A 20,479-nucleotide genomic window follows, 5' to 3' on the forward strand; every position below is an offset into this window, starting at 1 on the left:
TCATTTTCTTGAGATAGTGGAGATGTTATTTCATACCATTTTGTTAATAACTTCATTTGATCTTGGAGAGACTCACTCACTGTGTCAGTCCTCCTAAGAAATTTGATTGCTAATTTCATCATTTGAGCCAGAACGTGGAAATTTGAATTAGCATTAACTAGACAAACAAATCTTTATATTAATTATAATCTGGATATGCATATGTCTTAATAGACTTGCACGTCATGTAGGGATTTTTTGTTTTGTTTCACTTTTTAGTTTTTTTAGTTTTGTTTTTAAATTTGGTTAAGGCTTTTTGCTTGCTTTTTCTTCGATTTGATTTTCCTTTTTTACATTTTAATTTTGGTTGTTTTGGGGCCATTTTTTGATTTTGTTTTTCCAAAGGACGCGGATTCTGATAGCGGGGATGATTCTGACAAGAGGTCCTGTGAGGAGAGCTGGAAACTGATTACTTCCCTGAGAGAAAAGCTACCTCCCAGCAAGTTGCAAACCATTGTTAAAAAATGTGGCCTCCCCAGCAGTGGGAAGAAGCGAGAACCAATTAAAATGTACCAAATCCCCCAAAGAAGGCGCCTGAGTAAAGATTCCAAATGGGTCACCATCTCAGATCTTAAGATTCAGGCCGTAAAAGAGATATGCTATGAGGTTGCCCTCAACGATTTTAGGCACAGTCGGCAGGAGATTGAAGCCTTGGCCATTGTTAAGATGAAAGAGCTTTGTGCCATGTATGGGAAGAAAGATCCCAATGAGCGGGACTCCTGGAGGGCAGTGGCCAGGGATGTCTGGGACACTGTTGGTGTTGGGGATGAGAAGATTGAAGACGTGATGGCCAGTGGTAAAGGCGGAACTGATGTAGATGACCTCAAGGTTCACATAGACAAGCTGGAAGATATTTTGCAAGAAGTCAAAAAGCAAAATAACATGAAAGATGAGGAGATAAAAGTCTTAAGAAATAAGATGCTCAAAATGGAGAAAGTCTTGCCCCTCATTGGATCTCAGGAACAGAAAACCCAAGGACACCACAAAGTAAAGGAGCCTGTTGGTGCAGGTGTGAGTAGCAAGTCCGAGAATGATGCAGGTAAAGGAGACAGTGGAGAACTTGGGAAGGAAGAGCGTGTTTCCCAGCTGATGAACGGGGATCCAGCTTTTAGACGTGGGCGCCTGCGCTGGATGAGGCAAGAACAAATAAGGTTTAAGAACCTGCAGCAACAGGAGATAACAAAGCAGCTGCGTCGGCAGAATGTGCCTCATAGGTTCATCCCTCCTGAGAACCGGAAGCCCCGGTTCCCCTTTAAGAGCAACCCTAAACACAGAAACTCTTGGAGTCCCGGGACGCATATCATCATAACAGAAGATGAGGTAATAGAGCTTAGAATTCCAAAAGATGAAGACGGAAGAAAGGGAAATAAAGAGGACAGCCAAGAGAAAGAGGGTAGAGCAGCTTCTAAGGATCCCCAGTTACCATGGGGCTCTCAGGGCATGCGAAGTCAAGATCACATCCAAGTTAGCAAGCAGCATGTTAATAATCAACCACAGCCACCTCAGTTACGCTGGAGAAGCAATTCTCTCAATAATGGCCAACCGAAAAGTACCTGCTGCTCAGCGTCTGCCTCCGCAGAATCGTTAAACTCCCACAATGGTCACCCCACCGCTGATCTGCAGACTTTCCAGGCGAAGCGCCATATTCACCAGCACCGTCAGTCTTACTGTAATTATAACACTGGAGGTCAGTTAGAGGGCAGTGCAGCCAATTCCCATCAGCCGCAGACTGACAAACCCAACCACTGTAACCAGTTTGTGACACCTCCACGGATGAGGCGGCAGTTCTCAGCTCCCAATCTCAAAGCTGGTCGAGAAACCACAGTATAAGTTACTGGACAAACTTGAAACCTTGGTGGAGGAAACAGGCGGTGATAGCTCATGGTTTGAGTTGGTTCTAGGCTTGGCCTTGAGTTCCTGCTATTTACGTTATGATTTTAATGTTGTGTTCCTACAAATATTAACTGATTTAATATTGTTAAAACATAAAACACTGGTGAATGTTCCAACACCTCCCTTTTGTTTGTATACCATAAATGGGCAGTTTCTGGAATTCCGGACAAAACACTGAAACCTCCCTTATTTTTGTGAGACTCTTTTTCTTTCTTGGTAATATACTTACACACACAGACCAGTCTTGTTTTGGTGTAACTGAGGTATGTTTTTATAATACCTATAGATTGACCTGATAATCCAGAAAGAGCTGCCTCTTGGTTTATGCAGACATGCACAAGGGGAATTTGATTTCTAAAATTCAGTGTCTACTGTTTCCCCATAAATGTTAGACATTAGTTTAATAACATGCAGCTGTGTGGACACAGCTTTGGATTTCTTATCCATGTCTGTTCCTTTCTTTAAATTGGAATTTTTGTAAGCCAAAACTAAAAGTCTTTGGACTTATTTTATAGTATACAGCTTTGCATCTCCCACAGAACTTCTACATCATTCTTCTATATTTTGCATAGAACTGATCCTAGGTTCTTTTTCTTTTGAATGTATCAGTTTGTGTATGAAATTTGTCATAATACTGAAATCTTGGCTCTGTATTTGGATTTGTTTGTAGTTTGCATTTTGAAGTTTAACATATCATTTCTTACACACACATACACACACTGAATTATTCACCAAAATCATGCCAACAGAAAAACCAACAAAATACTTGTATGATGCTTTGAGCAGTATATGTGTTATAGGGAGTTTATTTAGTGGAGAGAGGGAAGAGGTGGAACATGAGGAGACTATAGTATATGACTGTGTACTGCTTATTTTCAGTAGATGAAATAATGAAATAAGTTCACTTTGGTTGGGTTTAGAATAAGGAGATGATGTGTACTAAACTGTTCTTTGGTTGACAGTTGTAATGCTCACAGAGACCCAAGCAAGGAAAGAGAAGTCCTGATAAACATTTATTGTATCAATACCTCATTTTATTATGTTGTGGTCTCAGTTTGCCTCACTGGAGAATCCACTAAAAAAGATGGATTTTAATGTGAAGAAAAGAATAGTGTTCTACATCCTTCCTCATCTCTTGAACTTGTCAGCAACTTTAAGAGGCAGTGTGAAGAGCCAATGATGTCTGAGTCCATGTTATTAAAGATTCCTAAGTCACACCAAGTCATCTATCAACCACTTGTCTTTCAGATGGTGTGAAAAATTACAGCCAAGATAGCAATTAACATTCAAGGAAGTCTTAAAAATTGTGATTTATATAGAGTTTTTTCCTTTGCGTGTGGGCACTATGCTTTTTTAGAACATGTTATTTTTAATCATAGTATTTTTTCTTTGCTTCTAAGTAAATGCTTTCTTAATACACAGAAAGTTGCTTCCAATTAACTTTGTGTGATATTTTTCTTTCATAGCTAGAATAGTCCTAGTCTTCAACTGAGGTTTTGTGGCAGAGTAGACATGCGTGAATGTTTGTAATGTGTTGTCTTAATTGAGGTGACAATCTCCTGTACCAATGTGGTTTGAATGTATTTGGTAGGCAACTCCAATTCAGTCACTTCAATGCATCAAACCCCAGTTGTCCTTTATTCTTGTTAGACATAGATATGTTAACTATTCCTTTCGTGCAAAAAAAAAATCGCTTTCTACTACAGGTTTCCCTGCTGTCTGAAAGTATAGCATTCCTATGAAGACTTTCATAAGCTGAAATGGTGCAGAACAAAGAAGCAATTGCCATTAGTTTACATGGAAAAAATTCTGAGGGCTCCCAGACCCAAAAAATAACCTGTCTCAGGCTTTTCTGATACCTTAGGACAGATGTTGCTAATGGATGCACAAAATAAATTGAGATAAAGCACAGATGCACACAGACATGGTTCAGAGTTCTGGCAGCTTAATGCCAAGATACTACCGTGTGCTTCCTGGGAATGAGCTCAGCAGGGCCCCTCTCACTGCTTGGGGTGCGTGCTGCCTCTGTAATGGCTCGCTGCAAAACCAATGCTGCACACTATTTAGTTTTTTGCCTTTTTAATAAAAGTGAAAATCCTCTTTGGATTTCTTTTGGTCAGCAAAAATAGGTACTAATGTGGGTCTTTCATAAAAAAGGAAATGGCATGACATGAACTTTCAGAAAGCAGGGGATACTTGTATTAATAATAATAATTATTCATCTTTCAACTTTGTAGCACCCATGGGTGCTCATTTCCCTAACTAGAGATAGTGTAGGTTAGGCCTATATATTTTCATTTTTATGGTGGCCTTTTAATCTCCTTATGGAAAGGTGCCTCCCTTTTCCACTGAACAGTGGGGGTGAGTTTCTACTGGTGATCAGGTCACACTGTAGAATGAAAAGTAATGCAGTATTTTCATTTACAAGCGTGGGTTGTGGCAAGCACTATATCCACAGAATTGGATATTCCAAAGAATTAGGTTTGTGTTCATGCTTCATCTGCTGATGCAGGTACACTCATATTGCCGAAATGTTTAGGAGCCCTTGATTTCAGATGGCCAGAAAGAAATGAACCAAGGTTTGATTGATGGCCATTTATGTCCCATCATGCACTTCAGGGCAGATGGCTTGTCTTAGAAAAATGGGTCTGTGTGAATAAAATGACTTAAATATCTCTCTTACTAAATAAGTAACTAGTGCCTTGCTTTTGTGAGCTACTGGTATAGACTAAAATGCTTTGTTTTTTAATTTGACAGTCTCTCTCCCTAGGCTTAAATACCGCAAGACCAAAGAAAAATGGTCATCATTAAACCATTATTATATTGTTAAAGTATTTCTTGCTATTATCATAACAAAATGAAAAGTGTTTGCGCTGTTGAAATTGTATGATCTGACAATAACGGAATTGTAGAGGAGCCCTAAGTAATTGGTATAGTTTTACAAACCAAAATGGTATTCCTTGGAGTGTTAAAAAAGACATTCTGTTTATCTAATAGGTCTCAACCAAAGGGGTTTCCTTTATTTTTGCTTGTAATTCTTTTTAGCACTTCAAATTATTTCTCATTTCACTGGAAATGCAATGAATAGGAATCGTTTATTCCATTGAAGTGACTTGAAGTGAACTCTCATGCTTTAGGTGCAGGTTGATGCTCAAACAAAACAACACGACACAGAGTTTGCCACACTGATGTCTGCATTACAGGCTGTCAGACACAGGAAGTTACATAGATTTCCGCCGGTCAGCTGCTTTCCCCTGTGCCTTACGGGCCCTTTGTAGACTTGCCTTAGTGATTTGTACAAAAGCCTGGGAGGAGGGGCAGCCGCCATGTGCTGGTGTGCCTTACTGAAGATGCCTTCCTAGGTGCCGTGCAAAGCAAGTATTTGTCCTATACTGTCAGAGCCAGATTCTGCATTTTGAGCGTTTTCATAATTGTCCAGTTTATTGTGTCTTTCCAAGATTTTAAATTTGCTCTAGATAGTTAGTTTGAACCACTCTAGGTTGTGAAATGTATTGGTTTCCTGCCATCATTACTGTAAAAAGTCATGAACCTGTTTGTTAACAAACTATGGATTTCTCCCCCAATTTCTGAAAAAATGCTTGAAGATTGTCTTTGAGTGTAAGACCTATCTTTTCAGAAAGGGAGAGTTAGTTTGTAATATTGAAAAATAAAGTCCTCGTTCAATAAAAGCTGAAATCATATATTAAAAGTGTGATTTCTCTCTGATGTGGGAGGAGGGAAAAGTGAAACAGGTTGTGCTAATTAAACCTGGTTTTGACTTTTACTGCTTTTTCATCTGAAGATGATTGCAAACCAAATATTTTTTTATATATTTCTACATGAACTTGATTAAAGCTTTCACTTTTGTCCCTTTTCTCAAAATTCTTTCTTAAGTGGGATCTTTAACCCCTACTTTATCCTACATTTTATTTAAATAAAAACTTTTCTAGTATAGGATAAGTTTGCCTTAAACTGTTTTTAATTTTTTTATTATATAATCTTGGTTTGAGGTTTTTAAAATATAAAATGTATATTTCCCTTCATATGGGTAGGAACTAAATTTCTGAAAAGCTTTGAGTAACTCCATCTAGCTTTTCTTTTCTCCTTTAGCCACTGCTTTTCTCCTCCCAGAGTACTGGTGTGCTAGAAGTGAAACAGGACAAAGCAGATTTTTTAACATTTGGATGTGATATTGTTTTCTATATTGAACAACAACACAGTCATACATTATGGAGTAGAATATAAAATCTACCTAAGTTTTTTCCCCCCCCTGAGTTTTTACTGTGAGCTTTGGACCTTGAGATAAATATTATGATTGGATTAGTCTGTTTCAGACCCCATACATTTTTCTTAAGGTACTTTGTGTTTCTCTGCTGTTGGATAAACTGGTGGAAAAGTTGCCGAGATGCGGCCATTTCCAGGGTGGCACAGATTCCAGCATGGTATATGTGCAATGATGGTTGTGTGCACCAGGGGGTGGGTGTTGCAGCAGGGACAGTGGAAAAAGGTTTTTGAAGGAGAAAGCCCTGAGCCAAGAGCCGAGTCCCAGAGTACAGCTGGGAATTTATCCAGGTGAAGAATGCCAGGGTGAGTGAGGAAGCATGTCCAGTCTAGGGAACTGCAGGTAACTTGGGGTGGTCAGAACATGAGTTCTGTGTCAGGGAATGCTAAGAGATGAGAGGGCTTGTGGGAATAAGGGCCAGATTATGGCTTGCTAAGGAGGTGGAGTTTTATATTGAGCATGATTGGGAAGCTGCCAAATGATTTTATATAGGGAGATTGCATTATTGGATTTGTATTTTAGAAATGGCCAAAGGTTGGATTAGAGGATGGATTGGAAGGAGGCAAATTCAGAGCCCAGTGCTTCTGTTGGGAAGTTGCTGTATGAATTAAATGAGAAAGAATGCTTTCCAATCAAAAGTGGAGAAAAAGGATAGATGATTTGGAAGTAGAATCAACAGATAAGTTGTTAGTGGGTGGGATAAACCCTGTGTATACAACCCACAAGGTGATAAATGCTTTCACTTGGATCATGATGGGAAAGTAGAGGAAGTAAGACCAACACAGGACTGAGATTGGGAGAAAATGGGAGCTGTTCAGGTCTAAAAATAGCTTTTGTGGGACCCCTAGAGGGACAGATGTGAGACTGTCCAAACAGTGCTGCAGGTGATGAGCACATTTAGGTGTTGACAAGACCTGGGTCATGATCTCTCCTGCCATTAAAAGAGGAAGGCAATAATACCAAAAGGAGCCAAGCTGCTAATGTCAAAAACAGCGTAACCAGAAAACCCAGAGTGGTGACATTGATCGTACCTTAAATGCCATCTCTTCGCTGTTCTAATTATGGCACCACTGTCTTTTTCCTAGAGTACTGCAGTAGCTGTCCAATTTGTCTCTTCCCTTCTATTCTTGACTCCTATACTCTGTTGTCTACAAAGCTACCAGCATCATCTTTTAAAAACAAATCAGGTCATATCAATGGCCTCTGGTAGCTTGCCATTGCATTTTAAGATCTGAACTTCTTATACCTTACATACCTTGTAAGGCTTTGCATGTTTAGGTGCCTGCTGCTGACTTCATCTCTTGACATTCTCACACTGCAGGTACTTTGGACTTTTGTTCCTTCATCATTCCAAGTTTGTTCCCACCTCTGGGCTTTACACTTCCTTTAGACTGGGATCCTTCTTCATCATGCTTAATTCCTCTTCCAGATCGGTGCTGACATGCCACTTTTGTCCCAGCCCACCTCAGAACAACTCTATTTTAATTATGATAACCTATAGTTATGTTGTCCATGCACTTGTTTGGTTTTTCTTTGAGAGTGCCAGCTCACCTAGAATAAATACCTTATCTGTCACATTTGCTTCACTCATCCTTATGCATTATTCAGACTAGTAATCAGAATCCACCAAGTAGCTGATGGGAACTCAGAGGGCTGGACCCCCCCGCCCCCAGAATTTCTGAGTTAGGAGGTCTGGGCAGGGCCTGGTCATTTGCATTTCTGGTGAATTCCCCGGTGATACTAATGCTACTGGACCAGCAGCCACCTTTGAGAACCATTGGTTAGAATGGGGTTGGCAAACTTTTTCTGTAAAGGGCCAGAGAGTAAATATTCCAGGCTTTGTGGGCTCATCTCTGTCACAACTACTCAACTGTACTGTTATATCAGAAAAGCAGCAATATGCAGAGGAATAGACATAGCTATGTTCTGATAAAACTTTGTTTACAATATAGGCAGTAGGCTAGATTTGGCCTACAGGCCACAGTTTGCCAACCTTGATCTAGAAGATAGTCATTTTGAGAACTATTAACTAGAAAGTCAGTGGGTGACTGTATCTGGTCTAGAAGACAGACACATGCCAGATGCTGGGGATTCTGTGGTGAATGGCAGACCCCTGGGCTCGGGACATTCACAGAGTTATTAAGGAGATTGCCACATGACAAACAGTCACACCAGTAGTTACACAGTACCTTTGTGACAAATGCCATGAGGGGGAAAACGGGGTGCTCTGAAAGTTTACAGCCAGGCAACTCTGAGAGTGAAAGCTGGCCTTTCCTTGCTCTCAGCTGATGGCTTTTCATTTTGTTTCACTGAGGAAAAGAAGCAGTTAGAAAAAACTTCCTTTTCTTAGCCTGGTAGTTGTGCATGCATCCAGCATGCCTACCTCCCCTGGCCTCTCCTCCTGGTGTAGTGAGCTGTCCTTGTTCCAGTCTCAGCCCAGCCCTTGTTCCCTGTGTGCCATCTTATATCACTTTCTCAAGGACTTAACTGTACATTTAACCCTTCTCTTTTACATCAGTTTTTCTCCTGGATTATCCCTGTTCTCATACAAGCATGTCTTCCTTTCACCAGTTGCAAAAAAGTTCCACGTTCTCTACGTGTTGCCACTCCACTTCTCTGTTCCTTCTTATTGCTCTTTTTAATGTCTTCTCTCTCCATTCTTGCTCGAACCCACTCTAGTTAGACTCTTGATCCCACCTCGCCAATGAAGCTTATCAATCAGGGTCCCCAAAGATCTCGACATTGACAGACCCAGTGGTGGTTTCTCAGTCTCATCTTACTCTGTCCAGCATTTCACACAGCTGCGTACTCTTTACTTCTCTTGACACTTGGTTCTCTCGGCTTCTCATTTTCCTCCAACCTCACTGGCTGCTGCTTCATGGTCTCTGTGACCACTGACATTGCCTATTTCTGTGTCTGTCCTTTTTCCCAGGTGGTCTCATGCATTTCTGTAGTTTTACCTTCCACGGTCACTCAGGTGACGATGATGAAGATACTAACTCATGTATTGAGTTTATTTGCACTGATAATTACTTTTGCATGTGTTAGCTCATTGAGTCCTCACAACAGCCCTCTTCTGTGAAGTAGGTATTGTTATTCCCATTTTACACACTCTCCTGTATTCATAGCTACTAAGCGGAGACCAGGTCCAGTCTTAGGCAGTCAGTCTGTTTGCAGACCACCGCCCTGCGTCCCTCTCTGCTGACTCTCAGATGTTCTCTCTCTAGCATTGCCCTCTGCCCTGACCTTTAGATGCAGACACACGACTGACCTGGTATCTCACATTCAAACTGTGTAAACTGGATCAACTACCTCAGGTCAAAATCCAAGTCATCCTTAATTTCTCCTTCTTTTCTCACATCCCATAATCCCATCACGAGTCAGTAGGTTCCATTTCCTCTGCCTTGTAAGACATGTCTCAACTCCATTCTCTTTTCACCACCTTTGCTGTTGACACCCTGGACCAGACCACCGCCATTTCCCTCAGTAGTGCTGTGACAGTCTTATGACTGCTGTCCTCAGGCTATTCTCCATGGAGAGTGGTATTTTAAAAACATACACCAGACCATCTTACTTCCCAGCTCTAAACCACCCAATGGCTTGCCTTAGAATAAAAATTACAGCCTGCACCATTTCCTGTAAGGCTTGCCATGCCCATGCCTGTCTGACTACTTTGCAACTGCATCTCCCATCCTTCCTGCTCCTCCACTCCACCCACATGGGCTTTCTTGCTTTTCTTTAAGTGTACCAGGCCCCTTTCCATCTCAGGACCATTGTACTGTGCTGTTAGTTGTACTTTAACTGGAATAAACTATCCACCCACCCCCACCGTAGATCTCAGCATGCTTGCTTGGACCTCTACAGAGTGACCTTCCCCAACCACCTAATCCAAAAGTCTTCCTCCCTTTCCTCCCCTCCCTAATAGCTATCTTTGTTTTTGTCATAGTACTTCTCTCTACTGAACTTAAGGTGTGTAATATGTCTGTTTACTGTTTATCATCTCTCTCTCCCTCACCAATGAGACTTTTGTCTTAGTGACCACTGTGTTCCTAGCATCTGGCATGTAGTAGGAGCAAAAAAGGCATTTATTTGTTGAATGATGAATGGATGCATAGTTGTTAAAGAGAATGCTGTGGAGTTCACTTGCCTGGGTTCTCATTTCCACTACTTGCTAACTCTGATCTTTGGAAAGTTACTTAATTTCTTTAAGCTTTTTCTTCTTTAACATGAGGCTAACAATAGTGTCATCTTCATAGTGTTAACTAGGAAGTTTGGTATAATCCATCTTAAACATTAAGAATAGTTCCTGGCACAAAGTAACCTAAAAACAAGGGGGGTGGGTGAAAGAGACCATTGAAGAAGCAGGACTAGCCAAGTGTAATGCCTTTATAAATGTGGGGCATATATTGAACTAGTTAGGACTTACGTAAACACAAAAAGCTACTGATGAATATGTCATTTTTTAGTGTGCTTTCCATAATTATCCTGGTTTTCACCATGAAGTCAGCAGTACAATAGTATCTGCATCTCTATCCATTTGTTGTAGGGGAACCCAATGCTTAAGATTTTTTTTGGTAAATACAAAATGTCATATGCATCCTGGTTTGGGAGAGAGGAGGCCACTTCAAGAAATGGTGTTGATATTTGGACTATCTAAATTGCTGTAGAAATTTTCCCTAGTCAAAATACAGTTAAAGTTTTAGGTCCATTATGTTATGGGAAGCCTTTTCATCAGTTTTACTGCCACTAAGCACAACCAGAGCCTTTAGGGAAGGCCATCCTCATACTTTAACTGTTGGAAGTAAGGATTTTGTTTTCATTTGTAGTTTTACCAGCTTGTATACCTATTTTTGAAGAAATCCTCAAAAATAAGCCAGTTGCAAAAAGCCAAAACTGTGATTCCACTTATATGACATACTTAGAGTAGTCAGAATCAGACACAAAGTAGAATGGCGGTGCTGGGGATGGGGGTCTTGGTGGAGTTAGTGTTTAATGGGTGCAGCGTTTCAGTTTTACAAGGTGAAAATAATTCTGTAGATGGGTGGTGGTGATGGTTGCACATCATTATGAATGCATTTCTTAACTAAACAAAAAATTGAGGAGGAAATGAGAAACAAAACGAAACAAAATCCTCAAGATAAAATATTAACATTTTTTCCACCTGAGGATTTTTAGCTAAACCAGCACTCTTTTTGCTTAAAGAGTCTCGCATAACAAAGGTTTTTTAGGGGAAAAAACCTCCTCCTTCCCCAACCTTTTATTTTGAAGCATTTCAGACCTACTGAGAAGCTGAGAAAATAGTACAATGAACCTTTTTATTATAATCATATTTACATTTTTTTGAAATATGTTATAGATATCAAGGAGTTTACTATAAAATATTTCCATGTATATCCTAAAATCAAGGATAGTCTCTTAATACCATTATCCCCTCCAAGAACTTTAATACTGATTCAATATTGTGTAACATATAGTCCATTTTCAAATTTCCCTGGTTTTCTAAACATACAGTGTCAGGGCTGTGTGTGTGTTAACCCAAGGTCCATTCGAAGCCTATATATTGCATGTGGCTATGACGTTTCTCTGTCTTTCATGACATTGACATTTTTGAAAAGAGTTTAGACCACATTCTGGGTTGTGTGGTTACTTCCTCAAGGTGAGGTTTAGGTCACATATTTTGGGGGAAATGCCATAAAAGGTGCACTTCATTGTATCACATCAACAGACATAGTGTTGATTTGTCCTTTTATGGGTCGTGTTGAAGTTTGATAAATTTAGTTAGTGTGATGTTTCCCAGCTCTTTCCCTTTGCTTATTAATGGGTATTTAGGCTGGCACTTGAGATTGTGTGAGTGGTGTTTTCCATCCGCCTTTCACTCAATTGTTTCACCATTTGTAGTGATCCTTGCCTGATCCACTTACTACATCTGGGGTTACTAACTGTCATGCCCTCTGCTTTTATTCACTGGATTTTTTTTTTTCAAAGGAGAGCCTTCCCTTTTTCTCTCCTTTTTTCAGTATACTGTGGACTCGTGGTGCCTTTCAATACCCAATGTGCTATATTACTTTTCTGTTGTGTTTCTTATTTATTGGCCAATGGGAATCTGTGTCCTTTGAAATGGCTCCATCGACCATTGAGTATTGCTGTGCTTTCTGGCACAAGAAATTGCGGGCTTACCTTGCTCCAACCTGAAATCAGTCATTTTCCCAAGGAGCTTTGTTTCCTTTTAGTGGGGAATGGTCTTTTGAAACCAAGATCTGGGTGCTTGGAAAGTAAAATTTTTACAGCATTGCCTGTCATTAGGTAGTATGTTACTAATTGAGAGGACTTTGGCATGTGTTTTTAAATGGTTCATTTTGGCCTTCTTGCGGTCATGTGTGGTGGGCAGGTCAAATACAAAAGTCTATATTTTAAAGATGACAGAAGTAAAGCATAGAGAGGATTTAATTTTCCCAGAATTAGTAAGACTAGTAAGAGTAGAATCCAGAAGCAAAACCCAAGTCTAGTTTGATATTTTTCTTCTTTTTGCCATAATACATAGTACCATAAAACGTGTGTTTAGGTATCTATTAAAGCTGTGTTTCGGGCTCTTCTTGGTCACTGCCAGCTCCATTAAAAAGAGAAAACTTCCTTTGTGAGACTATGTGATAAATGACTACTAGAGCCTGAGAATGTTCACATCCTTCTTAGTGTTGCCACTGGGAGCTCCTTTTGAAATGGAGTTTGCTAGGAGGTTCTCGGTGGTCCTCTATAATGCATGGAATATTTCATTTGAGACTTGGAGAGATCTGTTGGAAGAGACAGTATGTGGTCATACCTAAGCCCTCTGTCTCATGACAGCCTGAAATTGGGTCTCTGCCAAGAAAGCATAAAAACCCAGGCAGTGTATTGTAAAATGCTATGCTTATGCTATGATTTGTTTTTTTGTTATGTGAAGGTCTCTCTTCTTATCTTTACTTGACAACCTTTTTAGACATGTTTTCCCTATTCTCTTCCCACCATGAAATTTTAATAGCTCATATATATGGTATATCAGTTTACATACTGTATGTATATTGTGCTTTACACATAAAAAGAGTAAGACTTCTTTCATCCCTCAAGAACCATTTTTTGCAAGCTCCTAAGTGATACCACCGTCAGTGAGAATACGTGGAGGAGATGGGAAACCAAAGGCTAAATCTGATTTGTATTTTAATAGTGTATCTTAAAGCAAAGCATCTTTTTTGAATAACTAAACCACAATCTCTGGATTATTACAATCCTAATAGCACTGTGATCTTTGGTTACCTGAAGGCTAAACTCATCCTACAGCTGTACAGACCGCAGTACCTCATCAGGAGCTTCAGGGTCTACGGTCCTAATTTTGTCCCCCATCCAAACAGCTAGATAATTGGAACTGTTGGTGATAGTGGTGAATTTAATCTTTTCCAATATTGGTTTTCTCCAGAATCACTTGATGTGTGAGGAACTCTTAAATGTATTTTAACATGTGTGGGACACGTGCTTTTTTTTCCCCTTAAAATCCCTTCTTTCCCTACCACAACTCCAAGTAATGAGGGCTTGGTCTGAGGGCCTAGAAAAGAAGTGCAGTCAAAATTTTTTTAGCATTTACCCATTACAGACTATCGTGTGTGCTTTGTGGTCGGTTTTTTCCTATTTCTCTGCATGTCTATCTTTTTATTGTTTCGTCTCTGTCTTGTCTTTTTTGTTGTTTACTTTCTCTACTTCCCAATATTCCTTTCATTTCTCGTTTCCTTCCCTCTTATTTCCTCTCTCCCCTACATGTCATATCCTTTCTTTTCATTCAGGACTATGAGAGTAAATTGCAGGCCTTGCAGAAGCAGGTTGAGACCCGCTCCCTAGCTGCAGAAACGACTGAAGAGGAAGAGGAGGAGGAAGAAGGTGAAGTCTAGAGACTGAAAGTTTCCTGTTCTATTGTTTGGATCTGTATTGTCAAATCAGTCCTTGATCTGTCATCGAAGCTAGGTTTGGTCATAGTTGACCTTACCATTTATTGACACTTTGCTGAGCCAATTTAAAGATGATATTAAAAATGCTTGCTGCTGAGAACTCAGGCTCTGTTCTGTGAGGTGGGAGTGGGGACTGATAATGTTCCTTAGATCACAGGATTTCTGGGCCCAGTCTTCATATAAATCTCTTGGGCAGTTTATATATACTCTCATATTGCCATATATGCAAAGTTCATAAATATGTTGCAAATAAATACAGAGTTTAATCTTTGTTAAGATATCTTGTCCTATTTGCTGGTTTATGATTTATGTCAGGGATTTCCCAGTGAGGACTTTGGAATATATCAGTGAACATGAAAGCCATTTCTAATCACATTGTCTAATCTTGCTTACCTGTTGTAAGTTTTCTGGAATTTCTTAGTTGAACTATGGCTTTAACAGTTAGTTATTGCCTTATTTTATAGTATAAACATTTATCACATTTCATTTCTCCAGTCAACCTTGCAAGTAATCTTAAGGCTTCAAATTAACTTTGAAGGAACTCTTAATTTATGTACGAAATCCTTTATCTTCCCATATCAAGGTGAAATACGACCTTTTTTCTGTACTAAAAAGAAAAATAGCTATATATGAAATTGAACAATATACTAAGGGTGTTTCTTTATTATCAGCCACACATTGGATATGTATGTTTTTTTAAAAAAAAAAGGAAAAGAAATCTGTTTATTTGATGTAGTGTTTTAAATAAACAGGATTTTTAAAGGATTTTCTGAACTATATATACTGCTTTCATAATATCAACAGAATTTAGTAAGCTTTCGTGAAAAAAAGAAAACAAAATCAGCTGAATGGAGAAATACTGTAAAATACCTTAACTTGACAAGAGGGATGAGGTAGGGGAGGAATGTAATTTCCACAGTGATGAGATGACCGTTAATTCTGCCTTGCTTGCTCTTCCAGTTCCTTGGACACAACATGAGTTTGAGCTGGCCCAGTGGGCCTTCCGGAAATGGAAGTCTCACCAGTTTACTTCACTAAGGGACTTACTCTGGGGCAATGCCGTTTACCTGAAGGAGGCCAATGCCATCAGTGTGGAATTGAAAAAGAAGGTACGGAGGGGTGATGTTTTCCAGCTTATTTTACAGATGAGACTGTATTCCTGACAAGAGCTGGAGAAACATAATAATAGAAAAATTGCTTCTCTTGGGTTTCTGATAATCTCAATTTTCTCCTAATTGTCTGTAAGTTTGCGCCCCTGAGTCCTATGCGTCCCCTACTCTTCTAGGGCCTGAGAGGCAGTTTTGCATAGTAGACAAGTACGTGGGCTCTGCATCCAGACAGCCAGGTTCCAATCCCAGTTCTCCTAATTGTGTTGATCCTAATAGCGCTATCCTTCCATTCCCTCATCTATAAAATGGGCTTGTCAACAGTGCGTGACACCTAGCGATTTTGTGGGGGATGCCAGAGTGAATATATATTAAGTGCTGCAATAGTGGCTGGACATGGTAAAGGCAGTAAATGTTTCCGATTTTCCTAATTATTACCAGAATATCCTACCACATCTTAGATTCGTTCTTTTATGTGTTCCACTGACTGCTAAGATTACAGTCAGGGAGCAAAATCGTTTCGTAGGAAAGAGCACCTGACTTTAGGGAATTCATTATCTTCTCCTAGGGCTATATTCTAGTTCTGCAAAATGGGGATATGATGTCTTCCTCATTCATAATCTCAGCAACCCATCCCATTTTGTAACTATTTATTAACTACTCCCCTCTTCTAATAAACTAAATGAAGGCAGGGACTATATCTTTTTTTCTTACTACTAAAACCTAGCATTAGTATTTGTTGTGAAAATATAGGGCGAGAAATAAATGACATGATGAATGCAAAGCACTTGCCCCAGAGTAAACACTTTTAAGGGTAGTAGTTGTAATCCTCTGAATTCAAAATGGAAAACAGCAAGAGGAGCTGGAGGACAATACGGGAGGATTTCCATCCTCACTCATGAGTGAGAAACCAGAGAAGCATTCTTGGGTCCCCCTTTTGTCTCCTTAGTATAAGTTCTACAGAAGTCTTCATTCAGCCAACCAAAATGTATTTCTTGAGATTTTAGTTTGCGCAAGATCACTGTGCTGGGCTAGAAAAACAAAGTCTGTAAATAGCTTAATTTGAAATAAGGATTATTCCCTTTCAATGCATACATGGCCGTTTTTTTTTTCCAGCTAATCACAGGCTGTTTGCTGAGCAGATGCTGTATGTCTGTCCTCTTTCCCATTGGGCATAATTATATCACAGCATGTCTGAAGTGTACTTGCTGAAAACATAAAGGCCATTTGCTGATGATTTATTCTTTCCACTTAGGTGCAGTTTCAGTTTGTTCTGCTGACCGACACATTGTACTCCCCTTTGCCTCCTGAGTTACTGCCCACCGAGATAGAAAAAACTCATGAAGACAGGCCTTTCCCTCGTACAGTAGTGGCGGTAGAAGTCCAGGACCTGAAGAATGGAGCAACACATTATTGGTCTTTGGAGAAACTCAGGTATGAAAATATTATTCATAAAGCCCACTGATTTATTTGGAAAATAATTATGAATAATAATTGGTATAAATGAATAATAATGAATAATAACAAATTGCCCAAATGCTACCATCAAGCTCTCCTCCCTGTGTTGTCACTATTGTTTCCTTTTCTGTGCTGTTGCTGGGCAGTGGCACTACTATTCACTCTTTTTCTTCTAATTGAATGAATCCCACTCTGCAGACACCTTTGTCATTTGTAGATGTGATTTATCTATAGACCCTCTTACATTTTAAATGTTCCAGTTAAATGTTAATTTTATCCAATCTCATGATACCTATTTCTGTCTTAGATCTAGTAATTATTCATCTTTTTTGTCCTCTTATCTCATGATGATCAGTAATAAACAGGAAAGTTACAATGTCGCCTCCTTTGCATGTAGTATGATGAGATATTTTCTGCTGTTTTAGTATAATAGAGATGTCATACACCCTTGACTACATTTCTCCTATGACTCAGTGGAAATTAGGTGGCCATTCTTCACTTTAAGTGACTTGTCTCTAGACTGAGACACTTTGGACCCTGAATGTTTTGGTTTCTGTACTTTTGGCCTTCATTCTTCTTTAGTATCATTAAATGATGGGAATAACTTTTTTCTTTTTTTGATCTTCCACGGAAGATACTTCCAAAGTGACATTTTAATGCGACCTGATGTTACTAACCCAGTGCCCTTTATGTTTGCTATGTAGACAGAGGCTTGATTTGATGCGAGAGATGTATGACAGGGCAGGTGAGATGGCCTCCAGTGCCCCAGATGAAAGCGAAGCCACTCTGACTGGCAGCGATCCATTTTATGATCGGTTCCATTGGTTCAAACTTGTAGGAAGGTATGTGGTGATTTTATTGATGTCTTCTTTTTAATAATGAATGGTTTTATTTTAATTGTTTAAAACCTTAGCAGATGTTCTATAAAGTTAAGAGTATAAAAAAAGCCCTGTTTAGAATCTTCTCCACTTATACATAGCTACTGTGTCACTTGGCATATTTCCCTTCAGTTTTATTCAACATACGTATTTGTTTTAAGTCTCAAATTTTCAACCAGAGTAGTTAACAGTTTTCCCTATCTCTCAAGCCATTCACACAACATCGTATTTTGAACAAGATAGATTTAAAGGAAAAAGAAAAGCTGTTTCTATATCCTGCATAATTTAAAATCATAGTATGACTTACAACTATGCAATCAGACTGCAAACCTCTCCATGATCTCCTGTGTCTTCACTTTTTCTTAAAGCAATTCATCTCACTTTAGCCTTTTCCAGGGGTGAATTAACTACACACCTTGGTCATCCACTTGGGCCTCTTGTGTATATGTTACTTTCAACATTTAGTAATTGAACAAATAATGCCTCCATGATTGCATACTGAGTCAAGTTCTTAGAGGTTTAGAACTTAAAAAGCAGAGAAGTATAAGTTTTGAACTTAATGATTTGAGAATTTGAATTGTTTTTCAATTGCAAAAGCTTTCTGACAGATTTAAAGGAACTGGGTATAAAGGAGAAGCTAAAGTATTAGTATTTTATAGAAATGAATTAAGTCTTCTACTCCACTCTGAAAGTAGAGTGTTTTTGAAGGGATGAATTGGCCAAATACATCTTACCAAGCAAGGCACATACTTTGCCATACATCATTTCATCCGTTTTGTTTTCTGCTCCACAATGACATGCAAACTGGAATAAAGATTAAACCTTATTTCCCCTAACATTGAGTGGCTCCTTTGAGGCCTGGCTGCTGCTCTTTTGTGTGAACTGGAGAATGTAAATGTTTCACAGCACATTATTTACTTGGGATATTCTACTCATGTATTTCTTTTGCTTTTCTTATTCTAAAGATTAGTCCTTGTTCCCTTTCACCTGAACCAAATGATTTATGCTTATTTTATCCTTTTGCTTTTCCATTTGCTTTTATTGTGTTGATTCCCCAGTGGGTTCTGTTCTGTTGGCACCTGTAGCTTCCTGTTTAACCAACTATTCCTCTCTCCTTGGCTGTGTCACTTGGCGTCTTCCCCGGTGTCTAGCTCCCCCATTTTCCACGGCTGTGTGAATGAGCGCCTTGCTGACCGCACACCCTCCCCCACTTTTTCCACCGCCGATTCCGACATCACTGAGCTGGCTGACGAGCAGCAAGATGAGATGGAGGATTTTGATGATGAGGCATTCGTGGATGACACCGGCTCTGACGCAGGGACGGAGGAGGGATCAGATCTCTTCAGTGATGGGCATGACCCGTTTTACGACCGATCCCCATGGTTCATTTTAGTGGGAAGGTTGGTGAGGTTATTGTGAGAAAGGCAAAAAGGGACCAGCTCTTGCTCTAAAGAGGCTCCTTGTTCAATTTTGGATGATCTTGCCTTAGCCAGTGCAATTCATGACCTGCTAGATCTGGCTGGAGTGCCTTCAGGCAGTGTGTGTGTGCGGTGCCCGGTACACAGAAGGCAACGTGTGAAGATACCTGGAGGACCCCTTGTCTTAAATTGCCCAGTAGTTTTCGTCTAAGGAGGAAAACTCACAGGGGAAACTAATTAAAGCCAAGAGTCAAATGCTGTGGGTCAAAGAATGTTATTGCAGCCTAATGGTTTCCTTTTTGTAGAAATATGAATGAGGAAGCCAAATGGGAACAGCACAGGGAGAGCACAGTCCAAGATTAGGCTAAAGGATTTATGGCACCAGCAGGAATCAAGGGGACAAAAGTGGAATCAAGAGTAGCATTAGGTTTATTTTTTGCTTATTCTGAATCCAAAAAGAATCAGGAACATGAAGTTTCCTCTTCGTCTAAAGTGGATGCCAGAAATTGGCCAGTTTCATTGAGCCCATATAGATCTTTTTGACTTTTGCTAAAATTTTATCTATAGGCTTTATAATGATGAATTTCATAAAATTATCTGTTTACACCATCAACAGTGAATATTTGTTTAGCACTACATGAAACTACTGTGTGTTAAGTTTGGTTTACCAAGCGGAGGCATTGTCCGTGGCTCCATCTGTGATGGAGAATCTTCATTCACACTGCTTCTTAGTACCGGTCTCTTTGTCTATATTCAGTCTTCATGCTGAAGTAATTTTAATTACAAAATCAACAATGCAACACTCATTGGATTAACAAAAGTGTATGTCCAGGTTTTAACATAATTAAATTTAGTATTAATGGTGCATTAGGACCATTTAGTATTGAGCCCTTTAAAAATAAGGGAATTATGTCATTGTTAAATGGATGAGCACCAGTAATCTAAAACTCAAAGTGCAGTGAGTCTCCTGACCCGGTAGGGACATCATGTTCTAAAACTTAACTCTTAGTATGGCGTTGGTTACCTGGTGAGAACTAAATAGGTAATATAGAAGATGATCACTGTTATGGAAAGGGGGAAAGGCTCAGTTATGACTGTGGGTTATAAGATTGGACAGTCTCCAGGCTTTATAATGGCAAAGGGACATTTATTCAGTTTTTCCATGATTATACATAAAGGAACTATACAACCATGGATACTGTTTTCTACTGGTATATTGCCAGGAATAGATGTGTAGAATTTCAGAGAAGCTGATTTGTATTAAAACTGAGAAAGGTGGTTCTATGTTTAAATAAGGGGGCCTAGCACTTTCCTTACTTTAGGCTGTGTGTGTCCTTCAGCCCATTTCCATCCTATTCTAAGAGGGTTGAAAATTAGAACCAAGTTTATATCTGTACAATGCCTGGTCTCGATGCTGGTTGCACTGCCTCTAGCG

General features: G+C 39.5%; 1 protein-coding gene across 13 annotated transcripts in view; it reads left to right on the plus strand.

The window, feature by feature from the left end:
• The window catches only part of KIF1B (kinesin family member 1B), a 136,987-nt gene that overhangs the window by 71,821 nt on the left and 44,687 nt on the right, over nucleotides 1-20,479 (plus strand). For 8 of the 13 annotated variants that reach the window (XM_036925214.2, XM_036925211.2, XM_036925217.2 and 5 more), the window contains 5 exons: nucleotides 14,023-14,116; nucleotides 15,145-15,293; nucleotides 16,546-16,724; nucleotides 17,453-17,590; nucleotides 18,778-19,026. In XM_036925214.2, coding sequence (XP_036781109.2) covers nucleotides 14,023-14,116; nucleotides 15,145-15,293; nucleotides 16,546-16,724; nucleotides 17,453-17,590; nucleotides 18,778-19,026 — 809 coding nt within the window. Of the gene's footprint in view, nucleotides 1-384; nucleotides 5,633-14,022; nucleotides 14,117-15,142; nucleotides 15,294-16,545; nucleotides 16,725-17,452; nucleotides 17,591-18,777; nucleotides 19,027-20,479 lie in introns of those variants that run through there. The other 5 variants (XM_036925220.2, XM_036925221.2, XM_036925222.2 and 2 more) reach the window with 3 other exon arrangements.

This window comes from Manis pentadactyla, chromosome 4 (assembly GCF_030020395.1).
Source record: "Manis pentadactyla isolate mManPen7 chromosome 4, mManPen7.hap1, whole genome shotgun sequence".
Taxonomy (NCBI): Eukaryota; Metazoa; Chordata; class Mammalia; order Pholidota; family Manidae; genus Manis; species Manis pentadactyla.